The sequence below is a fragment of the Macaca fascicularis genome, chromosome 14, assembly GCF_037993035.2.
Source record: "Macaca fascicularis isolate 582-1 chromosome 14, T2T-MFA8v1.1".
NCBI classification, from domain to species: Eukaryota; Metazoa; Chordata; class Mammalia; order Primates; family Cercopithecidae; genus Macaca; species Macaca fascicularis.
The window spans coordinates 71,117,366-71,141,048 of record NC_088388.1 but is presented as its reverse complement, the minus strand read 5'-3'; the positions used below and the strand labels follow the sequence as shown (position 1 = coordinate 71,141,048).

Genomic DNA, 23,683 nt, shown 5'->3' with positions numbered 1-23,683 from the left:
CATTGCACTCCAGCCTGGGCGACAAGAGCAAAACTCCGATTCAAAACGGAAAAGAAAAAGTTATATTTTTAAAGGCATGCAAAATATAGCCCAAATTTGTCATTAATTTCTATAGACATAAAATTACTCTAGTTGCTATAAAAGTTTCCAGATACTTACTGTTTGTATTTATCCCATCAAAAACTGGTGGCAAAGTTCACTGTCTGGCACCAATACACAGATCACCCTTAAAACATCACTGCTCTGCTGGTACTCCCAGGCAGAAAGGGGAGACAAATGAGCAAAATAGAGCCTCTGCCCTCAACTAGTTTGAAGTCCAGTGGTAAAGACATTCTGACACAAATATAGTCACACTGTGTGGCAGAGAGGTCAGAGCACTGCCATTATGATGTAGACATCAGGGACTGTGATCCACCCCAGTTCTGCCACATCTCACCCTTCTCTAACATGGCACTTCTCTAACATCACTTTTTTCCTCTATAAAATGAAGAAATTGTGTCAGGTGATTGAATACTAAAGGTTTCTTCTTGTTTGGATTCAAATGTTAAAGGCCCTCCATGTTAGCAGTTTTCTGGGGCAGGGATGGGGAGAGATTGCTAATGGGTACAAGGTTTCTTTTGGAGATGATGAAAATATTCTAAAATTAGATTATGGTGATGGTGCACAACTCTCTAAGTATACGAGAAACCTCCTCTAAATTGTATACTTTAAATGGGTGAACTTTATGGTATGTAAATTACATCTCAGTAAAGCTATTAAAAAAGAAAAGAAGAAAAAAATCCTCCATGCCTCTCAAAACCAGAAAATCTTGTCTTGGATGTCTGACTTGTTGCCTGAAAGCAGGCTGGAAAGCCAGGAGGACCGGATCGACCCCACAGCTAGTGTGGTAGAGGAGATGAGCCCTTCTGTTGTATAAAACAGTTTCCTTTTAAAGAATATCATTTAAAAATCTGTAAACCTCTCTCTTCCCTTCCTTTTTATTGATTTCCTGTTATTATTTTAACAAATATTTATTGCATCCTTGTAAAGCTTAAAAGTCTGGTAGAATATAGATGTTAGGCAAATAGTTACAAAATTACCAGCTAATTATTAGCTAAATTGATAGCTAATAATAAAAGTATTATTAAGGAAGAATAGAGGGTACTATAAGAGCATAATGAGACCTAATCTAGTCTGAAAAGGAATGGAGATAGTCTTCCCATATGGCATTTACTTTGAGACTCAAAATGTGGGTGTTAGGCTGTGATTTAGCTTGAGAAAATCCTGTGGAGAGGGATGGCCATTAGTCAGTCATCCAAGGGGATCCAGCAGTCTAGTCCGGAGCATTTTGGGGAGTGGAGGAGTTCTGTGGTATTGTATTTGTAGCCCATGTGGAAGACCAGGCCTACAAGGGGCCCTCAGTGACCTGAATCCTATCCTTAGCCCCTTACCCAGTATAGAATGAGGAACTGTCCTTGCTCACCCCAGGGAAAAGTATTTCTGTATCCTGGCTCCTGTGGACATCAAGGAGCCACTGCATAGTTGAGCTGGAGATGAGCCTGGTCACCAGAGCCCATGCTGTCCAGAGCCACTTGCCATCCAGGCCCCCGCATTTCATCAAGGCTTTAATCGGCTCCAAGCAGTCCTCATATGAGCCTGGCTGGTATCCGGCATGACCTCATCACCGCCAGTAGTGGCAGCTGGAGGCCAAGGCTCCCTTGGGTGAGGGAGAGGTCAACATCAGCTGGGCGAGGTCTGTTTCGTGTCCTACACTCTCCTCCACCTTCACTGAGCCTGGAAACAGCGCTGAGTCAGAATCAGATTTTCCAGCTGCCCTTTGCCAGCCCACTCATGCCCCCTCCAGCACACGTGCTATTGGGCAGAATGCACAGATAAAGGACCACACTGCAGCTTTAAGAAAGGAGAAAGTCAGGACCTGCAAAATAGCAGCAAAAACCCCTTCCAAGGCTGAGACTGGGAATGACCAGAACCAAGTTTCCCTTCCCAAAAGGAGTTTGCTTCTAGCATTCATGTGCTGTCTTCCTTGATACAGAAGCCAGGCAGTATCCAAGGAAGAACACAGCAGGGATGTTCTCTATAGGTTTGGACCACAGACTCCTTCCTGCATTTTGGAAATGAGTATTATTTAAATGCAGCCGAAGAAAGGAGCTTGCCACTTGAGAAATCCTTCAGGGACCCCTTTGAAGTAATAGAAGCCTGTGTGGTAAAGTGCTGACTGGGGTCAAGGGACCTGGCACGTGGTTCTGGCACTAACTCTACCTTGCTGTCAAGCAAGTCCTTCCCCCAACCTGAGCTTCAGTTTCCTCATCTGTAAAATAATATAATTGGACTACAATCTGAGACTTTCTTTCACTGTAATATTTTGTGATTCTGAATACTTGCCCACTGATCTAATTGTCTAAGTATTTGTATTTATTCAGCAACTATTAATTATTTTCTTACAACTAACCACCATCATCCCCTGTTCTTGGTTCCTCTGATACATGTTCTTAAAGCATCCTGTATGATTTATCACTCTTACCATAACATGTAGTTCTATAGTTATTTGATTAATATATCTCTCCTTCACTTAACAGTGGGTTCACAGAAGGTAGGATCTGGATCTGAGGTATTGTGTTCCCAGCACCTTGCACTGTCCTTAACACATGATAGGTGCCTAGCAAACATTTGTTGAATTAATGGGTACTACGCATGTCAGGAAATAAGAGAGAAAAAGATATAGGCACTTCCTTGAGACTGCACCCTGTAGAGTGATAATTTGGTGAAAATGCCCATATGCAAAGCACACTGACAACAGTGCAGGACAGTAGATAACAGGACTTTCAATTAAACATAAGCAAGGGCCAGAATTAACAGCTGTCATGGGGAATGAGGAAGAGAGAGACCAGTGTGGCATTATAGAAGGCTTAATGGAGGAGGTGGGACCAGAGCCAGACCCAGAAGGACAGGTAAAATTCAAACAGAGAGAGAAGGAAGGAAGCTTTTCAGGTGAGGCAGCAACAGGAGCTGTCCACAGGAGCCAGGATCCGCAAATACTGTGTATTATTTAGAGACCTGGAGGAAACTGGCCATGTGCTGGATTAAGGGGTAGGGAGATGGGTGTGGAGGATGTTGGGGGAAGAGACAGAGGACTTGTACTTAGTTTTGTAGTCCATAGAAAGCTCCTGAAGTGATTGTCTGTTGTTTGTGTGTTTGTTTAGTGACCATTGTGACTTTTACTTTAAAAATTGCACAAGATAAAAATTTAGAGTAGTACCAGAAGACATGTAGTAGAAAGGAAGTCTCCCTTTCATAGCCCTGGTCCTCCTCAGAGGCAACCACCTTACTCTTCTCATGTATCATCCCTGTTGCTGCTGTAACAAGTTATCAAAAACTTAGTAGCTTAAAACAACACGCATTTATCTTCTGGTTCTGGAGAGAAGTCTGAAATGGGTTTTGCTGGACTGAAAACGGTGTTGGCAGAGCTGTCTTCCTTTCTGGAGACTCCAGGAGAGAATCATTCCTGTCTTCCCAGCTTCTAGTGGCTGCCCACATTTTATGTCTCCATGTAGTCGCCATCCATCCTCAAAGCCAGCAATGACCGGTTGGATCTTTCTCACATTTCCTCACTCTGACACTGGCTCTTCTGCCTTCCTCTTTTACTTCTAGAAACCTTTGTGATTATATTGGGCCCACTCAGATAGTCCAGAGTAATCTCCCCATCTCAAAGTCAGCTAATTAGCAACATTAATTCTATCTGCAACCTTCGTATTCCTCTAACATATTCACAGGTTCCAGGGTTCATGGACATCTTGGGCAGGGGTGGGGGAGTTATTCTGTGTATCACACTCTCAGAGATATTTTATAAATGCTTTATTTTGAATCCTCTTTTTGAATAGTTAATGCTTGTACATAGTACAAAATTCACAAGAATTTTCAGAGAAAAGGCTACTCTCACCCCATCTCCAGTCAAAGAATTGTCCAGTTTCTCCACTGTATTGTTACTATCTTTTCCCTTGACATTAGTTAGCACCCTGTAAAGAGATAGCTTTTGGTTTTCGAAATAGGATCTTGTTCTTGTTCTACCACCCAAGCTGGAGTGCAGTGACACAATTACAGCACACTCTAATCTCTATTTCCTGGGCTCAAGTGATCCTCCCACCTCAGGCTCCCACGTAGCTGGAGTTACAGGCATAAGCCACCTTGCCCAGCTGAGTTTTTAAAAAAAAAAATTGTTTAGAGACAGAGTCTTGCTATGTTGTCCAGGCTGTGAGGAGATACTTTTTTTTTTTTTTTTGGAGATGGAGTCTCGCTCTGTTGCCCAGGCTAGAGTGCAGTGGCGCCATCTCTGCTCACTGCAAGCTCCGCCTCCCAGGTTCAAGCGATTCTCCTGCCTTAGCCTCCAGAGTAGCTGGGATTACAGGCTCCCGCCACCATGCCCAGCTAAGTTTTTTTGTATTTTTAGTAGAGACGGGGTTTCACCATGTTGGCCAGACTGGTCTTGAACTCCTGACCTCAGGTGATCCACCCACCTCAACCTCCCAAAGTGCTGGGATTACAGGCGTGAGCCACCATGCCTGGCGGGTACTTACCATTTTAATGTTGTAAAATTTATTACAGGCTTAGTTATCTTGGGGCTACTATTGCCTCATATTTGGCCAGTATGGCATACCTGCATCTTTTTTTTTTTTTAATATGTAGCATTTTCTTATTTTTCTACATAACGAAATGTCTCAGGCTTATCTTGTATCCCCCTTGCTGCTGCCCTGAAATCAGCTATTTCTTGAGGAGCCCTCGGATTTTTTTTGTTGATAATTGTACTAGAGAGTGAAATCTGTGTACCAAGTGTGCTCATTGCTCCTCTGTTGACAGAGCCAAGAACTATTTATATAGGTATATACGCATGTATATACACGTATCTATTAAAATATACACATACATGTATATACATATGCACACAGATATTCTATATTGTTTACTTTTTTCTTTATAACGTAAATGCACCAAGGATGATTTTTGTTTTTGTTTGTTTTAAGAAACAGCATCTAACTATGTTGCCCAGGCTGCTCTCAAACTCCTGGCCCCAAGTGATCTCACCTCAGCCTCCCGTGTAGCTGGGACTGTAAGCACAAGCTATTCTTATGCACATACATATGTTAGAAATCCTGAGAACGCCAATACTGCCCGCCCCCCCACCCGCCGCACATTCCAGTTAATCCTGACAGGGTTCTTTCTTGTCTTCACACATTTCATATTTGTATGTCCTTCTTCCTTAGTGACAATGCTAGCTACAAATAGTGTTGATACATTTATTTATTTACTCATTTGCTGAATCCTATAATACATCTAAAAAAGCTTCAGAACTGCTTTACCCATATGCCACTATAGAAAACAAACCTCCTTAAAAGTTCAGGTCAGGATTTGTTTGCAATTCTCACCGCTAGTCTATCCAAGGCTGAGAGTACATAGTCAAATACTGGGTTCCTAAGTTACTGGGGTTCTTTTTTTCCCTCTTCAGTGTGTTTATGCTATTCATTTGAAGTACAGTTGGGTTAATTTTTCAATTTGCTTTCAGTTTTAGGGTTTTTCTCCCCTACCTATCCTGACTGATTTAATTGTATTGTTTGAATGTGTAGAGCACTATCTCATTTCTAAAAGTCAAAGGTACCAAAAGGTATACTCAGAGAAGTAAGCCTCCCTCCTGTATCCCTTTCAACCGTCTTCTGTCCCTCTCAGTGAGTCCTGGCCCCTTGTAAATAAATAGCTTTGTTGTCTTCTGGTTTGTCCTCCCTGTGTTTCTTTGTATAAGCAAATATTTGTACGTCCTCTTATTTCACTTTTCTACCTACACAAAAGGTAGCATACTGTATATGTCTCTTTGCAGTTTGCTTTTTTAACTTAACATTTCTTTAAAATCACTTCATGTAAATTCATAGATATTCTTCATTTTTAACAGCTGCATAATACTTCATTGTATGTATATTCCATGTATTCTATACTTGGACCTTGAGATTTCTAATATTTTGCAGTTACAAATAATGCCACAATGAATAACCTTATGCATATGTATTTTGGTCTTGTTGGAGGTATGCCTTTACAATAAAGTCTGAGAAGTGGTATTGCTGGGTCAGAGGGTAAATACATATGTCCTCTGGTTAGCTATTACCAAGCTTCTCCTCCGTACGAGTTGTACCGTGTTACACTTCTATTAGCATCGTATGAGAGGGCTTGTTTCCTTGTAGCCTCTCCAACAGATTGTATTGTCAAGCTTTTGGATTTTTGCCAATCTGAAGGTGAGAAATAGTACCTCATTGTAATTTTAGTTTGATTCTCTTATCATAAGTGAACTTGAACATCAATTCATATGTTTGACAGTCATTTTATATCTCCTTTTGTGAATTGTCTATTTGTATCTTTTACCTACTTTTCTATAGGACTTTTGGTCTTGTTTTTCTCTTGATTTTTAAAATTTCTGTTTATTAGCCCTTTATCTGTAATGTATAGAAATATTTTCTCCTACTTTGGATTGATATGGTTTTAACACTTCCCATGTGATTCTATTATATAGCCAGAAGTGAGAACCACTAGGGTTGTGTATACAAATCAGAGCTGTCTTTTAAAGGAGAATGCATAGAGAGAGAAAGGAATAAGGGCTGAGGACTCGGGCTTGGTTGACACTCAGTAACTTAGAGAAGAAAAATGAAGTGCAAAGGAGATAAAGTCATAGATATTGTATATCATGGAAATCAAGGTAGAAAAGAAGGCCAGGCGTGGTGGCTCTTACCCCTGCAATCTCAGCACTTTGGGAGGTTGAGGTGGATGAATGGCTTAAGCCCAGGAGTTTGATACCAGCCTGGACAACATGGCAAAACCCTGTCTCTACAAAAAAATACAAAAATTGGCTGGGTGTGGTGACATGCCTGTGGTCCCATCTACTCAGGAGGCTGAGTGGGGAGGATTGCTTGAGTCTGGGATGTGGAGGTTGCAATAAGCCGAGATTGCACCACTGCACTCCAGCCTGGGTGACAGAGTGAGACCCTGCCTCAAAAAAAATTATTTTTAAAGGTAGAAAGAATTAAAAGGAGGCAAGATGGGTCAGCAGTATTGATTACTGCACCCATGGAGAAGAGGAAAAAGAGGTTGCTGGATGTCATAATGACATTCATAGCCCTACCTCTCAGCACAACTTCATCTGTGCTCATTCAGGCTGAAGGAAGACTCCTGATCCGTGGGCAGTGGTTTTGTCGAGTGGTATTGCCCATGACCGTAGGAGGCCTCTCCTGACAAACAGAAATGGAAGGAGCATAGCCCAGCTGTGTCATAATGGGGCTATAATTATTCAGTCAGCAAGTATTTGTTAAACTCCTACTAAGTGCCAATTACTATTCTGGGCACAGGGTATCACAATAAAGACCTCATTTTTAATCTTTGCTTCTCTCTCACTACTTTCTAGTAAGTTGGAAGTTTCTCTTACCCAAGACCATTCATCTGTTTTGTCATGCATCCTCAACTCTGGGACAAACTTGGTGAAATCTTCAGAATTAATGAGGGAAAAGCATCTTGAGAAAAATGGAATCACTAGCAACAGCAAGGAGCCCTGGGTCAAAGTGGTCTTCCCGGTGTTTGTGGTCTATCCCTGTCCTCTCTCCTTCCTCCTAATCTCCCACCACCTTTCCACTTTTATTTTTGGTGATGGTTGCCTGGTGACTGTGATTGGGCATAAAAGAAGGTGCATAAACTGGAAGAGTCCTTGTTGGCAGAAGCTTCTGGTTTTTCAAAAAAGCAAATGTTTTATGAGGGAGATGAGTAATTCCTTCAGCCTTGAATGAAGTAGATATCAGCAGATAAAACAGTTTCTGTTCCCAGAACCATAGCCTATAACATTTGATATTATAGTTAAAGATACTAGCTCCCCCACCCCCACATTTCTGATTCTCTCCATATAGAGAAGTGCAATTAGCAAAAAATATTTCATTGGTTTCTATTGCTGTGAGTGTTCACAAAGGCAACTGTAAATAAGGCTTCCTATCTTCCTTAAGTTCAGAGTGAAAGTCTGTATATTTGAGTGCACCTCATTCCAGTGAGCCTGGCTCAACCACTACTTTAATGTGCTGATACTTCTCATCCAAGCAGAGGGCTCTACTTAGCTTTGGGAATAGATGTGTAAGTGGAAGCGAAAGTCATCTCTTGATAACCCCTCTTCTCTGCCCTGCACATTAGGCTAGGATTGGTCAACAGAAGCTTAAACATCTGGTCAGCTCAGTCCTTTGGGGTGGTTGGGGTTTCATAGACAACCCATCAAGATTGATTGGCCTCATAACTGAATTAGCCAGATGTGTGGGCATTGTGTGCCCTTTCTTCAGCTCCTTTCAATGTTGTTAGATGGAAGCAGACATGCGATTAGCATGTTTGAAGATGATGTGTTTTTAGTGCATGAACAGAAGCTGCCACCTTCTACGAAGACTGTGGCTGTGCCCCAGATGTCAGCAGTATGATTATGACTGCTAAATTCAGTCCAGACCCCAGGCTTGGATGCCTTGGTCTCAGCTGTCACTTGCAGGAGGCAAGACTGCAGAAGCCTAAGGACTCTGGCTCTGATAGTGCACTTTGAACTCTGCTTTATGCAGAGCCTTTCCCTCCCCACTGACAGTTGCTCCTAGCTGCTCTCTGGCCATAGAATCTGCTGCCACCTCTGAGGAGAGTCTGTGCTATACTGTGGGGATAAGGAGGAGTAGGGCTGGCCTCTTGAAAGCCCACAACTTCCACGAAAGTCGTGAACATTTTCATTTTGGGTCTTGTCCAAAATGAAAATAGGCTAAGGATCCTCACTTCCTATGCCTGTGTCACATGCTATTCAGAGCATTATCCACCGTCTAGAAAACCTCTACGTTAGGTTTGCTTTGACCAGAAATGCTTGGCGGGAGTTTTTGCTTTTGTCGTTTTCCTTGCCTAACTCTGTATGTGAAGTATGTTTGAATATTCATTTCCATGGTTTTTATACCACCTCTTTCTAACCACACTGATCTACATATCTTCCTTAGAGCAAGCCAGGCATTTTCACATCTTCCACAGCTTTGTTGATGCTTAATATTCCAAAGACATCTCATCCTCAATGCGTCCAAACCCATCCCTCCTCACACTTTCTTCCATGTTCTCTTTGATGAATAGTATGGTTGTCTACTGGTTGCTCAAACTAGGAAGTGTTATGTCTGATGACTTCTCCCTCATTTTCCAACAAGTCCTGTCTTTCTTAGAATTTCATCTTTAGCCCATTCTCTCCTCTGTCCCCACTTCTTTAATTCAGGCTTCATTACTCTCACCTGGACTATTATAACAGCCTTGTTGGTCTTCCTACCTCTAGGATCCCATCAAACCAGCCTCTACCTCACAAAACCATGTCACTTTCCTGCTTTAAAACCTTCAGCAGTTCCCACTGCCTATAAATTAAGCCCAGATGTTTAACCCAGCATGCAGTCACTCTGAAGTCCACCATGAATCTTCTGCCACCAGTTTCCAAGAGAGGATGAGGATGATGGTTTGCTTCAGGATTGGGATCATCCTGTGGGCCTACCAGGAGGATGCCTGCAGCCAAGTAGGCCTGGGAGACAAGAACTGTCTCTGCCTGTGGCCCACTAAAGTGTTCACTACCTTGCATAGCTTTTCCTGCCTCCAAACCTGTCCTCATTCACTTTGCCTGGAATGTCCTTTCCCCGCTTCTCCACCTATCAGACTCCTACTTAGCCTTCAAGATCCAACTCATTTATATCTTTAATGTGTAACTTTCCATGGTTTGCCCACATGAAGTGAATCACTTCTTACTCTGTTCCCCCACAGCAATTTTAGAAGACTATTTTATTGTTTTAAAGATTGCAATTGAAGCGTCAAAAAACAGAGCTTAACATGTATCTCCTCCTTACACACCCTCTTCCTCCTGCTCCTCAGATTCTGCTGCTGGTGGCCCCGACCAGATCTCTAACCTGGGATGGCCATCCAGTCTCCCTTCTGTCTACTAAGGAGGTAGGGTAGCCGGCTCCCTGTTCAACACCCCATCCACTGTCGGAAGGAATGGTTAGTAACAGCAATTGAAGGAAAAATAACAATAGTTACCATTTTTTGATAAAAGCTCTGGACCAAGGCTTTTATCTCTTTTAATACTTAAAATAACTTGCCGGGTGTGGTGGCTCACACCTGTAATCCCAGCACTTTGGGAGGCCGAGGCAGGCAGATCACAAAGTCAGGAGATCGAGACCATCCTGGCTAACATGGTGAAACCCCATCTCTACTAAAAATACAAGAAATTAGCTGGGCGTGGTGGCGGGCGCCTGTAGTCCCAGCTACTGGGGAGTCTGAGGCAGAAGAATGGCGTGAACCCGGGAGGCGGAGCTTGAGTGAGCCGAGATCGCACCGCTGCAGTCCAGCCTGGGTAACAGAGTGAGACTCCGTCTCAAAAAATAATAATAATAAAATAAAAATAACTCTGCAAGTTAGGAACTCTTATTAGCTACATTTTCCATATGCATAAACAAGGGCACCAAGCAGTTCAGTAACTCAACCAAGGTTCACCAGTGAGTGGCAGAGCCATTGTGTTATTGTATCTATGATTAGGATCTCATAAGCAGAATTCCAGTGTATGTCCCCAGAGCCTATAGGGTCTACCCTGTCCTCTGTAGGGTCTGGCATAAAATAGGTGCTCTAGTATGTTGGTTGGTTGGCTGAATGAATGAATGAATCAGCATTCTTCCCATTGAACTTGCCTTCAGGCTTAAGAGGCTGAATGTCTGTAGGTTATGCCAAGAAGTATGGATTTTGTCTCATCTCGTAATGCCCAGCTGTACACAGACATGTTCCCTCCCACTCAGTAACAAACTGCCTGGAACTCTTTCCTGGCTCATATTTACAAGAGAATGTGATAAATTCCGTATTGATCCCCCCTGTTCCACTGTAAATTTTGCAAAAGATGATTAAATAGAGCAATAGAGTCTGCAGGCATTGTGGCTCAATATGTTGTGGACTGGTGTATCGACCTCCTCCATCCAAAGGCAGCCAGCGCCTATCTCTGCTGCCCCAAACCAGTAATTAAAATCCTGTGAGACTGGGATTTAAAATCCAATCATATCCCTGAATCAAGCCTTCTAGCCTCCCCGTGTGACGAGTGCAATAAGGTAACGACAGGAGCATGTTTATGTCTGTGTTGAAGCAGTCCCCATAGGGTGGGTAAGAAATGGAGACTTAGGTAGCCCTGCTGGCTAAATCATTTCACCCTGACACCACAGCCACTTGTAAGACAATCTGTAGGTACATAAACAAGTCCCAGCCAAAGACCAAAACTCAAGGTATAAGAGCAAAATGTCATGCACAAAAATCCACAAATTGTGTTTCACTATACACTTATATTCCCACAGCCAGTAGTAATTTTAAGCAAGTAATTTGGCCTTGATTACACGGTTACTGGCCTTTAGTAACCAAACGCATTTTTGAATGTCCACAGGAATTCTGACTTAATCTAAAGCCAGCTTTCCCTTTGCTGAGGCCTGTAATCAAAGCACAAGATATTACTGAAATAAACTTGTCCATCTCCCCTCAGCTGGATGAGGAGCTCCTTAAAAGCAAGAACAGTATCTTCTTACTCACTTTTGTATCCCTAGCACCTACCATGGTGCCAAACATATAGAAGACTCAAAAAGTATCTTTGAATGAATGGATAAGTGCATGTTAACAATTAATCTTGAAAAAAAATACCTGTAAACCAGTATATAAGTAGGAAACCACCTAAGCGGTTGTCCATTTAATGCTTGAACACTTCCGGTGCTGGAGAACTCAGTTGCTCTTGAGGCTGTTCATATTCTATTTTTAGATGTTCCAATGGTTAGAAATTTAGCCAAAATCTGCTTCTAAGCGTTTTAATATTACCCTTGATTCATGTAGAATGAATCTAATCCCACTTTAACATGATGGCCCTTGAAATATCTGAAAATGTCAGGCAGGTTCTCCTGAGCTCTTTTCTCCAGCCTAAACCCCCTACTTCCTTAAACTATTTTTCTCATGTGGCCTGTAAACCCTTTCCTGTCTCAATCACGTTTCCCAAAACAATCCTCACTTTCCCTTCCAAACCTATGACTTCCTATTTATTTCCACTAACTTTCATCACATTTGCTTTAGCTCTTAATGTCAATCTTCCATTGTGTGTATTTGGTACCCTTCCAACCTTAATTACATCTGCAGATTTGATGAGGAAGATGTCCCTGTGATATCCATGTCATAGGTAAACATGCTGAACAAGGACCAAGTGTTTGCTGCCACTGGAAACTCCTTCCAGACCTCTGATCCACCCGCTTGGGTCTGGTTAGTCCATCAGTCTTTTACTAGCATTCCATGTGGTACTGGCATCCAGTACCATTTCTCCATTGTGACCACAGGATTATCCTGAGATATCTCATCCGATGTCTCATGAAGTCCACATTTGGCCTAATTGTACCTGATTGAGCAAACAGGTCATCCTGATAAAGAAAGGAGAGGTTAGTCTGCCATGACTTGGCTTCTGCGAACCCATCCTGATGCCTAGTGATCATCATCATTCCTTTTCTAGCCATTCACAAAGCATTCTTAGTTGTACATCTGATTGTGGAGACAAGGCATATGTGTGAATGTCTGTGATCAGATAATAACTCTAGTGGTTCAAAGGAAGAAGTGATCTGTAGGCTTGAGTGGCCTGGAAAAGCTTCAGGGCAGGGAAGATGAACCCGAGTCTGCAGAACATAAAGTCTGGGTGGTAGGCAAAGATGATTTTGGCACCACAGAAGAGAACAGTGGTAGTCCAGTGTAAGCCAGTCCTTCCAGTCAGTGCTGAGGAAGTGCAAGCTACGGGGTGGGCAGAGGCCGAAACGGTGTAGGTGGAAAGAGCCCTGAACTAGTAGGCATGGGTTCTAGCTCCCACTCTCCTACTCGTAGTCTCTGTGACCTTGAGCTCTAATTTCCCTTCCCCAGGCTTCTCCACTTCTCTGGTCCTTTTTTCTTTAGTGCTCAGTGTAGTATCTTCTGCTCTTCTCCAGCTGGTGCTGTGGTTTCCCACCTCCTAAGCTGCACAGTGCCTAGCTCCCTGGTACCAGGGGCGTAGGGGGAAGAATCATCATCCTCATCTCAGTCCCCTGAGATCCTCATCTCCTCACTCCCCTGTTACATAATGATGTTATTTCTATCCCTGTTTGTCTTTCACTAGTCTGAGTTCTGCCCAAGGGCAAGAACAAGTCTGATTCCATACAGTGGAATGGGGAATGTCTGGATCCATTCCATTAAAAGTCTCTCTGTTCCCTGAACGTTAGAAATCTGCCTCCCTGAAGGCAAGGGATCACATCAGAGCATATCTACTGGGGGGTTGGGACCTGTGGATGACCTTCTGGGAGGTCAGTTAATGTGTGTCACCATTCCCCTGGCCCCCAGACAGGGAAGTCCTGAATGGGAGGAAAGGGAGCCTCATTTTGTCCCCTTTCTACAAAGCTGTCTATCCTAAATCTACCTCTAGAAATGCCCCTATCTTGGCTTTGGAGCATCTGAGCACACTGGAAGGGAGGAAAAAAGATGATTTTTCTCTCTTTTTGAGTCATCAGGCCTTTGGAAGGTAGCACTTGGTAGTGGAAAACCAGACCTGGCTTCCTTTCCTAAAAAAATACTTTTCATTATGTAAAATATCAAACATGTACAAAAGAAGAATAGTATAATAAATCCCCATGTTAAATCCCAGCTTCACTATTTATCTGCTCTATGACCATGGGTAAATTATTTTAGTTTTCTGAGCCTCTGCTTTCTCAGACTCTTTGTTTGATGAATAATTCAGACACTGTATATAAAAGCATTATACCCAACAAATGTTAGCCTGTCACCTTTCCCCTTGCTCTTCTGTTAGATTCAGTTAAATCATCTGTAAACTAGAAAAAATTATACATCTCCTGCTGTCTTCATCAAATTGTTAAGTCCATGGCCATTGTCAGCACAGGATATGGCACATAACAAGTGCCCAGTAAGTATTTTTCATTACAGGGGCAGGGTGGGGGGGGCACATCTGCAAGTGTGAATGTCTGTGTACATATCTATGTTGAGCAGGGCTCAGTGGTGTGGTTTATGGAAAAAGCTCAAGAGACCAGAGCTCTATTCCCAGTTCTGTGCTTCCTGCAGCATTCTCAACAAGTCTTTTCTCTCTCACCTTCAGCTTCTGGGAAAGAAGAGGAGAATTGGCTCTGACTTGAGGGAGCCCTGTACATACTGGATGTGAAAACTAAACCAAGATATGAAAGTGGCAGGCCAGGACCCTGAGACTGAGGGCCAGGAAAAGGAGTGAGTAGGGAGGACACTAGGAGCCCAGAAGGGAGAGCACTGATCACTGGAGGAGGAGAGAACTGGGCCTTGAAGAATGGGCAGGATCTGGGTAATCGGAGAGACCACAGGTGGGGACAGAGTGGAGCTGAGCGAGGAGACAGGGAAGGTGCATGGCTTTTCATATGTGGTCATCCTCTCACTCTCTCTCTGAATGTTTCCTTGATGGGGAGCTCATAACTGAAAAGAATAGATCAGTCCACATTGACATGCCTCTGATCATGGGAAGGATTTCCCGTAATTAGAAGTTTCAACAAAAACTTCTAATTTGAGATAGTCAACAGACTGCTGAAATAGTGACAATGAGGACGAAGGTGGTAAAGCCACTAGCAGTAAATATGGAAAGCAAGAGTGAATGTAAAAGTTATTACAAAGAACATTGTACACCTGTCTAATCCTTCTTTCCAATCATTTTTTAACTTGTTAATCTAATTAGTCCTCACAAAGCCCTTAGAGGTAGTCCTCACAAAGCCCTTAGAGGTAGGTAGGGCAGCAGTCATTACCACCAGAGAAGTAGAACAAGTGCCCTGGTGGATCACACAGCTGGGAGAGGCAGCCCCTCACTGGCTCCCCAGCCCAGTGCTCTTTCAGAGGGAAGGGCTGAGTCATGGGAATTGCAGTGGAATCGTATCACTAGAAGGGCAGTGTGCTGACAGAACCAGGGGTGGGGAGCGGCGTGAATGTCAATGTTATTAATAATAATAGGCCAACACATTTGTATAGGACATTTACTGTTGTTACTGTTGTTGTTGTTAAGCCGTCTTATACACATTATCTTATTTGAGGTAGGCAAGGGCCAGGACAGAGTAGTGTCAAGGGAGGAAGGAGTGACAAGCCTCCTCCCACCCTCTCAGCTTATGAGCTTTTTGCCACCAGCACAGAGAAGATCTGAATCCCACCTCCACCCTAATTTCAGCACTCTCCCTAGGAAAGGCAGGTGGGCCTCTCTCTCCAACCACTTCCTCCCCACTTCCCACCTACAGAGCATAGAGGGTACCGGGGCCTGACCTGACCTCTTCTGCCAACCAGGCAGAGAGGCTTCTGGGACCAGCAAAGAAACTGGGGACTTTGGTCTACAGGAAAAAGGTACCTGGTTTTGTACTTGCTATCAGAAAGGTTCTCCTGGGGCAGAAAGAACAGCCGTGTTCTGTGTGGCCTCAGAAGATGGCACCTGGAGAGAATATGGTTCAGTCGTCTGGCAAATATTATGGAGTTCCCATCCCATGCAAGGATATATAGCAGTGTGTCAAACACAGTGGCTGGCTTGTAAGAACTCTCAGTCTTAGATGAGACAGACTTTAATGCAGGGTGACCAATGCAGTAAGATGGAAGCCAAAAGACCTATGGGAGCAGAGAGGATGGTACCCAACTTACGGTGGAAGGAAAACAAGGCTTCCTGGAGGAGAAGCCTGGACTGAGTCTTAAAAGATGAACAGATGTTTTCAGAACCAAGATGGAAGTGGAGTTGGTGAGAGAATCTGGGGCTCATATGTGAAAAATATGCCTTCAGTTAAATGGGGGACACCCCTGGGAGAGCCATGAGCTTGGGGCTGGGTACTGGGGACATTCAGAGGAGCCAGAGTGACCACCCGTTTGAGATATAGTAGAAGGAAGTATCTTCTTAGGGAATTAGAAGAACTCACCATTTTTCCACTTGGAGAGTCAATAATTGTGTCAAATCAAAGGCAGGTACTGAAACAGAGAAGAGGAGTGGGCTCTCTCAGCACCAGTGAGCCAGGCCTTCACTCTCACCAACAGCATTGCCACTGCTTTACCTTTCCCTGGGTGATGAGGTCCAAACCAGCCATAGTGGCACCAATCAGCATCAGCCCCACGACCACCCACCCCCCGCCCCAACACGACTTTCCTGGCCCAGGCCCTATTGACAGATCCCCCAGAATCTGAAGGAATTCAAGACAAATGGTTAAGAGGATGGAGTTAATAAAATTTGAAAAATTGAGGCCTGTCACTCCACTAAACTTTTTTCAATACCACTGACAGAAACATATTTCCCCAATGAGTGACCTTCCACAGCTGTAGCGGGCAGGCGCAGCCGCAGCAGTGCTGCCAGGAAGCCAGTCTGCTATTTATCAAATATTATAAGCTGGGACACACTAATCTGGAGAGGGAGAGGAGGGGAGGGGTCCTGTACCACACTGCCTGGGGTGCTCCAGGTGTTTGCCCCAGCCCCAGACAGCCAGTGGGAAGTGACGGATGGCCTGCGATTAGCACTCCCCACCTCCATCCAGCCCTTTCACTTGCTCCCGGAGGCCTGGCCCTCTAGACCAGCTGCTCCGCCCGAAGGGGCCCTGGGTGGGAGGCAAGGGGAGGTCAGGCCAGGGCACGGGCCATCCTGATGCCCCTGGAGAGGGCAGGCGGGTGAGGCCCAACGTGGTTATTTATTGGAGTGTAATGGTTTGTGGCCATGAAGGTGAAATCGATCAGTGGTAGAAGTCAGGTTCTATCAATTATTACAGCAATTAGTCAAGTCAGAGCGAGGGTGAAGGGCTGGGGTCCTAATATTAGATGGACACTATCCACGGTACCCCTGCCTCAGCCTTCCTAAAGTGGGGGCAGACATGCTGCCCTGAGGCTCTAGAACCTTGGGGAGCCTTCCCCATGAGTGGTCAGGTGGAGCCTGACCTGAGAGCCTCCTGGGCTGGAGACAGGTGCAGTACTACTTTAAAAGGAGCCCCTGTGCTGGCTGGCCCAGGTGCAGAGATGTCCTACCTGTCCCCATCCCATCCTTTATGAGAAGTGACACGACTCTTACTAGAAATTAGTCAGTGGCCAATGTTTATGGCACACATTTTTCATTCTGTAAGCAAATATAGATCACTGACAGCACTTGTTTGAAGAGGCTAATCTCACTCTCTGTTCATTCTTCCACTGTCTTCCTCTGTCACCTTGTCTCCTCTTCCCCCTCCTCTTCTCTCTGCCATTTCTTTCCTCCTAACCATTTTTCTACTCTTCTCTTTTCCATTCTTCCCCTTCCAGAGGTCTCTCCCTAATCCTCCCTTCCACCGCAGCTCATGTCTAGTGACAAAGCTCCCCTTGAGGCTGTCTCAGAAAGGAGAGACCTTTCCACTGCTTCTTTGCAGCTCCCTTTCTGCCTCCGCTGTGGTTTAGCTCTCGGGGGAGGGGAGGATGCTGTCTGCCACTGGCCCCTCAGCCCTTGCAGAGCCCCTCAGTGTTGAGTGCCAGAGAAAGCAGCTCAGCGGGGCTGGGCCAGGAAGGCTGGGCTAGGCGAACAAGTCCCTGAGCACTTTGTTCCTTCCTGAGCCCCACAGTGCTGCCTGTCCCTCCTTCAGCACACTGATGACACTCAGCCTGTGATCTCTTGTCCCCATGAGCTCCTGGAAAGGTGGAATTGTGCTGGACTCGAACTCTAGGTAGCACCTAATAATCTTAAAGACAGGAAGTCTTTAAGGTTATTAAAGAGTCTGCAAAAGAGACAGAAGAAATGGTCACAAGAGCGGAAAGAAAACCTGAAAAGTGGTTTTATAGAACTCACAGGAGAGAGTGGCCAAGGTATCAGTTGCTATAGAACAGTCGTGAAATGTAAAGAAGGAAACTGTTCATTGGCTCTGCCAGTCCTTCATTATCCTGCACACAGAAGCTTGCAGATAGAAAGTGCCCAGTAAGTGCCAACAAAATTGAAAGAAAGGATGAGGCTCTGACTGAGCTTCTGAGGACTTGCCCAGTAGTTAGGAAGACCACAGGCACACTCCTTCCTAGGGAGGTTGCACTTTGTCCTGAAAGCAAAGGCCAGCTGAAGGCTTTTTCGTCAGGGGTATATTGTGGTCACCCTCATGAGAGTAGAGAATTGGAGTTAGGAAAACCTGGGGGTGGTTTTTACTCCTAGTTCAAGCAAATAAAGCTAGCTTTGTGGCCTTGGGCTAGTTATTTCACTTTTCTGAGCCTGTAGCTTGGGGATTTTAATTCCTATCCCTCAGGGTAGTTGTGAGGATTAACTGATAAAATATATAGAAAGTACCGAGCACAGTGTCTGGCACAGAGTAATTGCTCAATAAATAGCAGTGTTACTATTATTACATCATGACTCCAATGATCTGCCCAGGAGACATGAAAACATACATCTACACAAAGACTCGTGTATGAATGTTCATGGCACTGTTTATATCATAGCCAAAAAGGGGAAATAGCTTAAATGTCCATCATCACCTGATAGTAAACAAAACGTAGTATATCCACAGAATGGAGTATTATTCAGCCATGCTACCACATGGATGAACCTTGAAAACATTCTGGTAAGCTTGAAGAAGTCAGACACAAAAGGCCACATATTATACAACTCCATTCATAGGAAGTATCCAGAATAGGCAAATCCATAGACAGAAAGTAAACTAATGTTTGTCAGGGCTGGGAGTAGGGGGAGTGTCTGATAATAGATAGGGGATTTCTTTTGGAGGAGGGTGAAAATGTTCTGGAATGGTATATTTTAAACCACTGAATTGTATACCTCATTTCCTTTCCTGTTTCCTTTCCTTTCCATTTTTTAGATAAGTCTGTTGCCCAGGCTGGAGTGCAATGGCATGATCCCAGGTCACTGCAACCTCTGCCTCCTGGGTTCACGCAGTTCTCGTGCTTCAGCCTTCCAAGTAGCTGGGATTACCAGCATGTGCCCCCATGCCCGGCTAATTTTTTTTTTTTTTTTAGTAGAGATGGGGTTTCACCATGTTGGCCAGGCTGGTCTCGAACTCCTGGCCTGAAGTGATCTGCCCACCTCGGCCTCCCAAAGTGCTGGGATTACAGGCATGAACTACTGTGCCCGGCCTTGAATTGTATACTTTGAAAGGTTTAATTTTATGGTATGTGAATTGTATCTTAATAAAAAACAATGTATTTGTCAATATTCTGCACTAAATTCCTGTTAGAAGATAATACTGTGTAAAAAAAATTAGTTTTTTCTTATTGATAATAAAAGTTTCCTTCACCTGGATTGTATTTCCTATGGCCTGCCCCTTCCCCCTCTACCTCCCACATCTCTATAGAGCTTTATCCACTTCGTCTGCCACTCAGGCAGACAGCCACATGTAAATGCTTAATAAATTGTTACTGTTGTTCATAAGTTGATAGGGTCTTTTAAGAAGTAGAGACTGTGGCTGGGCATGGTAGCTCACACCTGTAATCCCAGCACTTTGGGAGGCCAAAGTGGAAGGATCACCTGAGGTCAGGGGTTTGAGACCAGCCTGGCCAACATGGTGAAACCCCCATCTCTACTAAAAATACAAAAATTAGCCGGGCATCATGGCACATGCCTGTGATCAGGAGGCTGAGGTGGAGAATTGCTTGATCCCAGGAGGTGGAGGTTGCAATGAGCAGAGATCGCGCCACTGCACTCTAGCTTGGGCAACAGAGTGAGACCCTGTCTCAAAAAAAAAATAAAAATAAAAAAGTAAGAAAAGAAGAAGTAGAGACTTGTGGCTGGGTGTGGTGGCCCCACGCCTGTAATTCCAGCACTTTGGGAGGCCAAGGCAGGAGGATTGCTTGAGCCCGGGAATTCAAGACTAGCCTGGGCAACATAGTGAGACCCTGTCTCCTAAACATTTGTTTTTTTTGTTTTTGTTTTTGTTTTTGAGACGGAGTCTCGCTCTGTCGCCCAGGCTGGAGTGCAGTGGTGCAATCTCCGCTCACTGCAAGTTCCGCCTCCCAGGTTCACGCCATTCTCCCGCCTCAGCCTCCCGAGTAGCTGGGACTACAGGCACCCACCACCACGCCCAGCTAATTTTTTGGAAAGACAGGGTTTCACCGTGTTAGCCAGGATGGTCTCAATCTCCTGACCTTGTGATCTGCCTGCCTCGGCCTCCCAAAGTGCTGAGATTATGGGCGTGAGCCACTGAACCCGGCCAAAAAAATTTTTTTTAATTAAAAAAACTTTTTCTTTTTAAGTAGAATAGGAATACTTCTGTATCATGATATAAATGTTTTCACATACTGGATTGAGAAACACTGGTTTTTACTGTCCATCAACAGTGGTTGGACACCCACCCTGAGCCATACCCTGTGCTAATTGGTTTCCCAGCCAGCCCATTATATCCTTTGGCAGGGACTGAGTCTTAACCTTCTATTATGCAGACAGTACTTCCTGAGCAAGAGAAAAGCTCAAAAAATACTAGATAATTATTACCTTAATGTTCTGTGTAACACACATTTATTGAGCATCTGCTGTGTACACAGCAGTTTTCTAATTATGTTTCTGTCTTCCTGCCATGAGAGGAGTACCTTTAGGGCAGGGCCAGATCTGATTCTTCTGCATCCTCAGGCCCCATTCATTCAGGGTCTGCCGACTTGAATAGAATGGGTGGTTTCTGAAGAAGAGAGTGAGGTGCTTAGATGTGGGCTTTGGGAAGGCTGTGACAGCACAGAGAGTCAGAGTGACCTTTCCTCCATAACTGCCAGGGCTGGCACAAGGTAGACACTTTATACAGGCTTGTCAGCTGCCAGTACTTAGAGACAAGGTAGATACATGACCCCAAGCTAACCCCTTCTTTTTGTCATACTCAAAGTCTTTGTCCTTAAGTCACAGGAACTAATGATTGGAGGAAATGCTCAGCCACACACACTCAACCACCAACAGCTAGAGTGGCATAGACAGGTTGCTGGTGGTGCCCATGCCCTTCCACAGGTCTCAGCTGACTCAGACAGATAGGAAATGCCCAGAGGTAAGAGCGCATAAAAGGAGAGCAGCAGAAAACAGAAAGAAGGGGAACCATTTAATTGTTATTTGGGATATTCTCTGCTTTAGAGAGGAACCCTTTGTATGGCTTCATGAATGAATGTTTATCTGTACGCTGATAGGGGCAGCTTCCTATTCTTGAGGAGACTGGGGGCTGGATTTGTATTTAAACAGATAATAATCACCTAAGGAGAAGTGGCCTTTGGTGTAAAGCCTGACATAATTTAATGAGTGAAGGATTAAATGATGCGTGGAGTGTCCACAGGCCTCCTCCCTTCCCTGAGACTTACCTTGGCTTCAGGCGGGCAGATCATGAGGTCAGGAGATTGAGACCATCCTGACTAACATGGTGAAACCCCATCTCTCCAAAAAATTAGCCGGGCGTGGTGGTGGGTGCCTGTACTCCCAGCGACTCGGGAGGCTGAGGCAGGAGAATGGCGTAAACCCAGAAAATAGGGACATTTTAATGAATACATGTATGAAATTGTGTGTTTACATGTATTTGTGCTGGAGTATATTAACCTGTGTAGTTGTTTGGCATACTGTGTTAGCATGTTCAGCTGTGTGTATTTGTGTATTTACAATGCATCTATGTGTATGGAGTATGTTATGGAACATGTGTGCATGCACGTGTAGGAGCCCCAGTCCCATGTTTTTCCACCATTTGTAGGTGTCCATGGACATTCCCAACATAGAAATCAGAGCCCTAAGCCACCTCCAAGGGAAGGCTGAGGTTCCACTGATCATTCATAGAGCCTCTATTTATCCTTCTTCTCTTGCCAGGAGCCAACCCCCTGCAGAGGAATGAAATGGGACACACGCCCTTGGATTATGCCCGAGAAGGGGAAGTGATGAAGCTTCTGAGGACTTCTGAAACCAAGGTAAGTCTCAGGGAAGGGAGGAGGCCTGTGGACACTCCACACATCATTTAATCCTTCACTCATTAAATTATGTCAGGCTTTACACCAAAGGCCACTTCTCCTTAGGTGATTATTATCTGTTTAAATACAAATCCAGCCCCCAGTCTCATCAAGAATAGGAAGCTGCGCCTGTCATGACCAGGGAGTGGCCTTGGCCACTTCTGGCTGCTGAGCATTACCTTTAAATTTGGTGTATGAAGTGATGGGTCTCCCAGGTCCTTTTCAGAGGAGGGGGTGCTAGCCAGACAAAATCTTTAGCCCAAGCAAAGATTTTAGTCGTATTTTTCCTAGGCCTCATGTATTCTACAGCCTCATCAAACTATCTTTTCCCAGCATCACTCTTTCTAGAACTATTCCTTCACCCCTCCCCTCCCCTCCACGCAAACTCCAGAAAGCCTAGTATAGAATCTGAGCCAAAAAATCCTCCATTCTAATTCTGTCTTCCCAACCAAACTTTTGAACTCCCTGAAAAACAGGGCTAAGTAACTCAGGAACTACTGGACAGAACTAGAACTAGAATCACAAAATCTCAGAGCTAGCAGGGACTTTAGAAATCAAGTCCAGTGATGGGAAATCTTACAAAAGCATAAGCCAATAAATCAGAGGAAAACTGAGTTGTTCGAGTAGAAGGAGAGAGACGGACTAGAGCACTGCCCATGTGGCCTGCCCTTCCCTCCTGGGGAGGTCTCTGAGGGGACTCTGCTGTTGCCACAAGTTTCAATCTCTGAAACCTAAATCAGCTGACTTATTTTACTCCTGGAGAAACTGGAGCCTAGGGCTGTAATGTGGCTTGCCTTTGGTCCCAGAGTGAGTTAGCATCAAAACTGAACATATAATAGGCTTGACTACAGGTCATGTGGTAGGTTCAGTGGCAGGACAGGGACTGCAAAGACCAGGTTTTTTACTTTTACTCTTGTGCCCTTTCCAGCATCAAGGAGTCTGTTATCCACAAATTGGCCGAAGTACCTTGAGATGATTCAGTGTGGCAGGTCCCACCTAGTGGCAAATATTCTCTGTCTTAAGTCCAAGCACTTAGCTCCCTGGAATGAGACTGAAGAGATGTGGGTTCTGATCCTAGCTTCACCACTCACTGCCCATGTGAGCTTGGGCTAGCACTTCCCCTCATTAAAACTCAGTCTTCTGTGATATGAAAACATTGTACTAAATGGTTTCTGAGGTTCTAGGCAACGTATGATTGTATATGGATCAGTCAGGATAAGCTAGATTATGCTATTGTAACAACCCCAAATTTCAGTGGTTTAAAACGAAACAAAATAAGATTTATTTTTGCCTTATGTTGCATGTTCCTTGTGGTTGTGGATGAGGGCAGGCTCTATTTATCCTAGGCACTTAGAGATCCCAGCAGGCAGAGCAGCCACCCACTGGAATGTTGCTGGTTGCTTGCCAGAGGGAAAAGGATGCTCTGAAGGGTCTTACATCCACAGTTAAATGCTCAGCCTAGAAGGAGGATCCTTTCCGTCCACTCACTATTCATTGGCCAGAACTAATCCCATGTTCCAAACCAATCATAAGGGGGCCAGGAAGAGTAATCCTACCATGTGCCTAGAACGGGAGAGCTGGAAATATTTGATAATCAACATCAACCATACAGAGTTTGCCTCCCTGGTAATTTTAGTAACTGTCTTGCAGTAGTTTCTCCTGGAGAAAGGAAGGAATTAGGAAGGGTGACTAGTTTTTCACAACCCATCCCCAGGGG

General features: G+C 44.4%; 1 protein-coding gene across 10 annotated transcripts in view; it reads left to right on the top strand.

The window, feature by feature from the left end:
- Positions 1-23,683, top strand: part of CLPB (ClpB family mitochondrial disaggregase) — a 148,296-nt gene that overhangs the window by 90,196 nt on the left and 34,417 nt on the right. For all 10 annotated transcript variants that reach the window (XR_012423471.1, XR_012423470.1, XR_012423469.1 and 7 more), the window contains one exon: positions 21,830-21,927. Coding sequence is in view for 6 of the 10 variants with exons in the window: in XM_005579000.5 (XP_005579057.1) it covers positions 21,830-21,927 (98 nt within the window). In the remaining 4 variants the exon portion in view is untranslated. The remainder of the gene's footprint in view (positions 1-21,829; positions 21,928-23,683) is intronic.